Source organism: Molothrus aeneus, chromosome 4 (genome assembly GCF_037042795.1).
Source record: "Molothrus aeneus isolate 106 chromosome 4, BPBGC_Maene_1.0, whole genome shotgun sequence".
Taxonomy (NCBI): Eukaryota; Metazoa; Chordata; class Aves; order Passeriformes; family Icteridae; genus Molothrus; species Molothrus aeneus.
This window is the reverse complement of record NC_089649.1, coordinates 55,332,817-55,340,680: the sequence shown is the minus strand read 5'-3', so window position 1 is coordinate 55,340,680 and position 7,864 is coordinate 55,332,817. Positions and strand designations below refer to the sequence as shown.

General features: G+C 40.3%; 1 protein-coding gene across 2 annotated transcripts in view; it reads left to right on the top strand.

Moving 5' to 3' along the window:
* The first annotated feature begins 2,328 nt into the window (after positions 1 to 2,328).
* The window catches only part of PI4K2B (phosphatidylinositol 4-kinase type 2 beta), a 21,429-nt gene continuing 15,893 nt past the window's right edge, over positions 2,329 to 7,864 (top strand). For both annotated transcript variants that reach the window (XM_066548536.1, XM_066548535.1), the window contains exons 1-2: positions 2,329 to 2,626; positions 6,682 to 6,839. In XM_066548536.1, coding sequence (XP_066404633.1) covers positions 2,329 to 2,626; positions 6,682 to 6,839 — 456 coding nt within the window. The remainder of the gene's footprint in view (positions 2,627 to 6,681; positions 6,840 to 7,864) is intronic.

Here is a 7,864-nt window from a genome sequence, read left to right as displayed (position 1 = left end):
GCCTGTATCTGGTCGACTGAATCTGTTTATAAAATCTTATCCGATTCTTCTGTTTTACAGTTTTAAGCTCAGACGGCTGATTGGCGTCTGAAGTGTATGTAGCGACCGTCCCGCTTCTGTAAGTCTAGTTAGCGTTTAAGTTTTGAACGTTTTGACAGAGAAATCTTACCCACCTGTTTGAATTGTTGGCTCATACTATAATTAACACAGTTTCATAGCCCTTTGAGCAGAACAGAGCTCCACAGGTCGAGCTCCCCGTTCGCGATGCCCGCAGTCCCCAGCGCTGCTCCTCCTGGTCTGTACCACAAGAGGGCGCTCACCTAAAGCGATAAGCGCACATTGTGCGGGAATTCCTCTTTTTTCCTTCTTTTTCTTCCGCTCCGGTGTTCCGACAAAGTGCTCAAATACATATGAGCAGATGACAAAATTTGCGCTGTTGGTTAGAAAGATAGGGACAAAAGCTATAGCAAGAGGAAAATGACCCGGCTTATTTATATGATGTAATTCTTAGGAATTTTAATCCAGGTGGCTAATTGAAAAGTATTAGCTATTTGGAATTAAAATTAATGGTTTGTTAATTACTATGACGGTAGTGTATATTTTTTTTAATTATGAGTTCTCGTGGTGTTTGAACTCTGCACTAGTGAAGAGTGAGGCAATGTAAAGGCTTTGTCAGATCAAGACCTGTGAGCAAGTTGCAGAATTCTTATTGAAGCAGAAGATGAAAACTATCAGTTAATTGCATTTAAAAATACAGTAGTATGTCTAGATGAATGCATAAACCAGAAAAAAATAAGGGTTTTAAATTTTTTTTTTCTGGAACAGAGTGCTCACAGAAGTTGTGAATGCCCCATCTCTGCAAGTGTATAAGGCCAGGTTCAGTGGAGGTCTGAGCAACTTGTTTTAGTGGAAGGTGGCTTTGTCCATAGCAGAGGAGTTGCAAATATCTTTAAGGTCTTTAGGAAAATCATTAAGGTCCCTTCCAACCCAGGCCTTTCTATGAAATAACTAACGAGTTCTTTCTTATTTTCTTCAAAAGCATTACCTCTCAATCTTTTTAGAAGCTAGTGAATTGGCTGTTCAATTGAACATTATTGAAACAGATGCAACTTACTTGTAGCTAAAAGGAGGCGCAGTCTTACTTAACAGTATGCTGGGGAAAATGTCAGACTTCTCCCTTTTAGTTTGATCCTTTTGTTTGCTTCACACAGAAATTAACATCTGTTTAATTTTCTGTATGGAAAATTACATCCACTTGCTGTAACCTTCATATTTGTGTTTACTAGGCAACAAATTGGCTATTCATCTGGAGTCACAGCTGACTGAATTCACTTTTCATAGAAAGGAATAGGAACAGAAATGCAAGTGTGAACAGATTTTATCAAATATTATAGATATTAATAGTTACACAGGTAAATGACACTCAGTGTAACTCCAAAGTCCACTGGCTGGCAGGCAACCCTAGACAAAACAAGCACAAGTCCGGCATTTCAGTAAGGTTATATTTTGTCGTAAATAAGAAAAGTGATTTTTTTTCCCCTGTAATCCAGATTATGCATATGTTAAATTCTTATACCATGCTCTTAACTGTGAGAATAATGAATAATAAATTTATACAATTACTAATTTTAGCTGAGAACTGATTTGCTCCCAGTATAACCCATAATCTCAATTCTATGCAAATATTTAATGCATGTATCTTTCTCCTATATTTCACCAAAACTTGAGGAAAACCCCTCTTCAATAGACAGGATTGGGAGAACGCATCCAGGCTGAAATCCAATGCAGGGATTATAGTTGTATATGTTATATCGTTGTATATGTTGGGGTTATAGTTGCATTCGCTTTCTTCAGTTAATAACGCATGGATAGCGGGGGAACATGGAATTAATGGCAATGTATTCATACTGTTTTCTCTTATGCTGTTTTAGGCTTCGTTTGGGAAGTTACCGTGATGATGGTATAGAACAATGTTGTGCAAAGTTTGGGGAGGGAGAGCAGCTGGCTGTGGCAAGTGGTGGCCAGGAGGCAAGCATGTTCCAGGTGTAGAGCTGAAGGCGAGTGTCATGGATGTTTTAGTTAAACGTCCAGGGCTGAAAGCCGCCGTCCGAGCCCCTGACCGGTCTCTGCCCGGAGCAGCCCCAGGAGCTGCCGCCGGCCGCCCCCGCTGGCGGCGCAGCCGCGGCCCCTTTAAGGCAGGTGGCGGGGCGGGCGCGCGCACGCGCGGGGCGGCGCAGTCGGAGCCGGAGCGGCGGGAGCGCCCCGAGCCCGCCCGGCCGCGCCGCCGCCGCCTCCTCCCGCCGCGCTCGGCCCCGGCCCCGGCCGCCCATGGCGGAGCCGGGCGCGGAGGAGCCCGACGAGCGGCTGCTGCTCCTCGTGGAGCCGCCGCCGTCGCCTCCTCAGGCGGAGCCGCCCCGGCGGGGGTCGCAGAGTGCGAGAGCCGCCCCCGGCGGGGCCGTGCGGCAGTGCGGGGAGCCGGGGCTCGAGGAGGTGGAGGACTCGGAGGAGTCGGAGGACTCGGGGCCCGAAGGTGATGGGGAGGACGAGCCTCTCCTGCGGGCGTCGGGGAGCGGCCGCGGGCGGCGGGCGGGCGCCGCCTGGGCCAAGGAGCGCCGAGCCGCCGCAGGTACGGCCCGGCCCGGCCCGGGGACGCGCGGGGAGCGGCAGCGCCTGGGGAGGGTCTGGGGCAGAGGCAGCCCCTGCCTCGCTCTGCCCTTCCAGCGAGGCTACAAAAACACCCGGCGGGACTGAGGTGCGCTCGCTGTGCCGTGTCCGATGGCACAGCATCGGTGAGGGACAGAGGTGTGATGACTTCTCTAGACGTATGGGCTCGCTGGCTGATAATGAAGATGCTGCAAAAGGGTAGAAATTGCACTGCTTTGTCCCTATGCTCAGGGCTGCATGAACTCGTTTACATCTTCATGAGTGTCTCCGCTGTCACTTCTCCCCGCTGTCTGCTACTTTGTTGGGCCTTGTTTGTTTGTTCTGTCATGTTTGAAACTTGTGGCTTTGCCTGTTTTAAAGACTGTTTTGTGGTGGGACTGGCTGCTGCTTCCCGAACACTTGGAGAAGTGTCAGGTTTTCAGTTTGACTTGCATATCCCACTAACTGCTTTTTTGGTGCCCTCATAGTTTCATCTTGAAAAACAAGTCAGTCTGTGTGTGTTGTTTTAATCATATGCTCACTTTGTAACCATCACATGCTTTAAGAGTTTTAGATGTGGGCTCTACTGTCATATTTTTGGTTTTCATAAAAATGCATCCTCTTTTTGTATTTTCAAATCAGTTCTTAAAGAGAGAAATAGAATGTGAAAGTCCAGAAATGCAAGAACTTAGTTATTAATTTGAAAACAGATGTAAGGGTGCTAAATATTCTAAATATACTGGAAAAGTGATGAATTACATTATATTTATTAATTACTTTCTTTTCTTTAGACTTTGAAGCTCTCTAATTCTGTGCAAGTTTCTATAAAAGTTTAAATCTAGGATGGGTTTGCTGACAGAAGTATGTGGAGTTCTATCACTTCTTTGTTTTTGCTGTTGTAATTATACTGTAGGATTTCTTGCCAGAGATTGGCAACACTGATTCTTTTGCAACAATAGAGTACTTGAAAAAAATTGAAACATCCCCCCCCCATCGAGTTTAACAAAATAAGTTGTGCTAATAATTCCGTTTAAGTAACTACAGAGAACTTTTACTTGTTCAGCCATAAAGACAGAAAAATCTTGTCTTTTAAGCACTGGTCTCAAGTGTAGTGCATACCCGTAATGTAAACATGCCATTAAAGGTGAGAGTTTTCCTGTCTTTTTCCTACAAGACTTAAGATCTTCTAAGGAGATAATGCTTTTAGCAATGTATTTCTAGAAACTTTAAAAATAAGGTAATGCTTCAGAATGAAGGCTAGAGACATGGGTCTTGCACCACTGAAGCAATTAGGATGGTGAAGGCAGTGTACTACTTGGAATCTGCCCCAAAAGTGTGTAAGAAAATCTCAGAACTGATATTGATTACAGCATCTCTTCCTTTGTTTCCTTGTCCTTTCCTTTTCTGTGTGTGTGTAACCCTTGAAAGGTGCCGGATTGTTTCATGTGTCAGGTGGAGCCAACATGCACCAGATGTTATTTGTGAATCTTACTGAAACACAGTGTTTCCTTAATGGAGTTATGGTCAGAATAGGAGAAGATGCAATTGGTTAAAGTGGCTACCTTTAATCATGTTAATGTTTAAAAAGTATAAATCCAGCTTAGTGCTGAAGAGTCCATACCTGTTACTCTTGCAAAGTGTGTTAGTTTAGCTTAGCTCATGTCACTGTTGACTTGATGAAAGAACAGGTTGAGGTGCATACATGGATGATAGCATTTGTATCTTCTTTGGCAAGTCTTCATCATTCCAATACAGAGGCTTCACAAACTTGGGCCTTGTCCAAATTAATGTGAAAAAAGTTCTCAAGCTTGTTAGTTTGACTGTGTGTGCGTGAGCCCTGTCTCCTTAGTGGGAGTTTAATGAGAAGAGTAATTTTCAACAGTAATTGCAAGAGAAACCTTAATTAGTTATAATTGTAAGTCTAGAGACTTTACTGGGAATAAGTTGTGACATAACATGCTTTCTCAGTGGAAAACTTGATTAAAATAATTTTTAAAAAAGAAACTAACTCAAAAAAACCCCAAACCCTGCCACATTCAGCAAATACTATCTTTAATTAATATGGCTTATTTTCATATGGAGAGGGTTAATAAATTCCTTAAAAGTGCTAGTTTCCTTGTCAGCCTAAATGTTTTTGTACAGCCACATCATTGTTGTAATGTGCTTCCTAGCAGCACAGTAGCAATATTGAGCAAATAATGAATTTCAAAAATTATTTATCTTTTCTTCTTTCACCATGCAGTGTAATGGGGCTTTTTTGGTTTTAATTTATTTTTTCTGAAGTTGTCTTTTATGTTAGTAAAGACACTGTTGAAGAATTTCCTCAGACAGTGAGACTACTTAATGGTTCTAGATTCTAGAGTAAATGCACAGAAATTAAAAACTGACCTCTGAGTCTTCCACACAGTCAACTGCAATCCATGTGATACAAAGTTCATCTGTAGGTTTTCTTCATCTGGAAGGTAATTGTGCAGAATGACTTAGCACAGATGTTGCACTTCATTTGGTAACAGTATAATGCACAACCCTGGTTTTGCTTTCCCTGACAAAAATATGAACTAGTTGGAGCTCAGCTGTGTGAGGTAATGTAGATGTGTGGAGATAGTTGAGGCTTGACTGTGAAATAAGAACCACTGATTTAAAATGACTTTTTCCATAAAAATAAGTTTGAAGCTTAAGTAATTTGAGTACTTTGTGGCAGGAAAACCTTTGAACCTCTTCCCTCCCTCTTGTTGTCCAACTCTAAAGTCTTAAAGTGTAGTTTATCACAGCAGTATTGGCCAAGTAATTAAAACAGATTCTGATCTAATGGGCTGTAGCTGTTGATTTTTAAGAATGATCTATTAGCTTTAAGGTTTCTATTCCTTGTTGCAAACTTATATTAAGATTTTCCTATTTTTTAATGCTTTTTGACTATTTTTGTTTGGAGTCCATGTTACTATTTTAAATGGTACATGCAAGCAAGTGCTAATGTTCTAAAAAGCTTCAAAAACTGTCCTGAGCTACAAAAAAAAGTTTTGGTTTTTTTTTTTTTTTTGGTTGTTGTTTTTTTTTCTTTTTTCTTTTTTATTTGACTCTCCATGAACTGTTAAGGAGTATCTTTTTTGAATGGATTCTGTGTTGGTTGTCAATCCAGAAGGATGTATATTAAATTTCTTCAGTTGCTGAAATGGGAACAAAGCAACTTTATCTGTAAATGCTTAATTTAGAATAATGTAGCTGTTTGTTAATGGAGAAATGAGCCCTAATGCACAGGCCCTTTAGAATGCAATTGGTGAACATGTGAAACAATCCTAGCCTTAAAAGAAGATATAATAATCTACAGTATCAAAACTTGTGAAGAAATATTTTAAAAATTGTAAAGACAGTGGTATTCTGGCACCTTCCTTTCTACTTGTCTTTCTAAATGCTTGCATGAAGTCCTAGAGTTTGCACAAATGTCTGCACAGACCTGACTTCTGGTCAGGCAAAGAAATGCTACAAGTTGCTTACAGTGTTAAATTTAAGGCTGGAATGGTGCTGGAGTGCAGGAGTCACTGCTGTGCCACTTGTGAGTGCTACATGTAGCAGGTTATTCAGTGGATTAACTTCCTTGCATTTTAGCAGATAATAAACATGTTAGCCCAGCTCTTAAATGAATGGTACAATACTATTCTAATAGTGGATAATGGGCGGGGCACAAAAATAATGTGTAAAATCTTTCATGTTTTTTTTACGTTGTGACTTTGAACTTTTTTTTTTTTCTTAGACTTGTTTCAAAAATAAATATTAAAAAGAGAAATCCTTGAAAATTGTAAACACTTAGCAGTGGCAGTCTCAAATTTGTTGTTGCAGATTTGGCTGATTTACTTGAAACAAGAAGTTGATTAGACATGGATAAATGAGTGGAAAAACTTGCACTGATTGAATGGACCAGATTTTTTAGCCTGCTGTTGGATGCGTATCAGCAGGGAAGGCTGTTGGCTTATCAGGGTATTTGCTTATACTTAATTTGTAGTACAAGTTGCACTTAAGACTGGTTGTTTTCTTGTTTTTCAGGGCATACAGGACATACTGCAGATATGAATATATTTTTAGATGATCCAGAATTTGCAGAAATTGTTCTGAGGACAGAACAAGCTATAGAGTGTGGAGTTTTTCCAGAAAGAATCTCTCAAGGATCCAGTGGGAGTTACTTTGCTAAGGATCCAAAAGGGGTGAGCATGTTACTGCAAAGTCAGACACACCATCAGCAGCAAGCTGAAAATGGAAATTCAAAAATTCTGTCTAGATGCAAATTAATTTAAATAAGTTATTCAATAATTTATTGTGTGCCAAAATTTATTTTGGAAAAGTTAATGCGAGTAATACTTAGATTTCTAATTATGTCTTGCTACATAATCTAAGGCAAAATAACTATTATTTCTGCTGCAGCTTTATCATCTTTTTAATGATCTGTAACAAAGGAAAATGGAGAGAAAAAAAAGAGCCTCTAACATCTGAAAGCAATTCAGGAATTCCCTTGTGTAGAATCTTGTTCTCTTTATGTTTTAACTGATTTTTGCCCAACTGAGCTCCTGATTTCAGTGTGGTTTAAGTTTCTTTAGCTAAGCCTCTTACAGTTTTCTCTCTTTTCTTGTTACCTGGGCCTTTATTTAGGTCATGTCTCCTTTCTCATATATGATTGGTATATGGGCAAGGAGAATGATATCATCAAATCTACCTTTTAACTTGTACCTGTCTGCTGGATCTTAGGTGCAAGATGTGGTTTCCCCTCTGCAAGATTTGGTTTTCCCTTCTGTACTTGGTAAATGGTACCTTGAATAGTGATCATCAGTGAGGTGTCCTAAATTTACTTTGAGACAGAGAAGAAATGGTTACCTGAATCTCTCTCTTGAAAAGTAACATGCAGTGAGCATTATTTAGTAAGAGGAAATGATGTCTCAGACACACTTTCACATTGTTTTCTTTAAATTAGAAATACTTTGCTACTGACCTGTTTCACAAAATAAGACCTCCAACTGCTCAACTTTTGTTAATTTGTCACATATGATTTTATTTTAAGCTCAATCAACAGCTTTTAGCTCTTAGATAGATGTAGATGTTCATTAATCCTGAAGATCCCAGTTGTGCTGGAAATGGAACACTTTGAATGCCTAGGCTTTCAGGGCATGTTCAAGATTTTTGTCATTCCCATGACAGTAATTTCCCTTTCATTCAGAAGGTTGTATGGTTTTTGTTT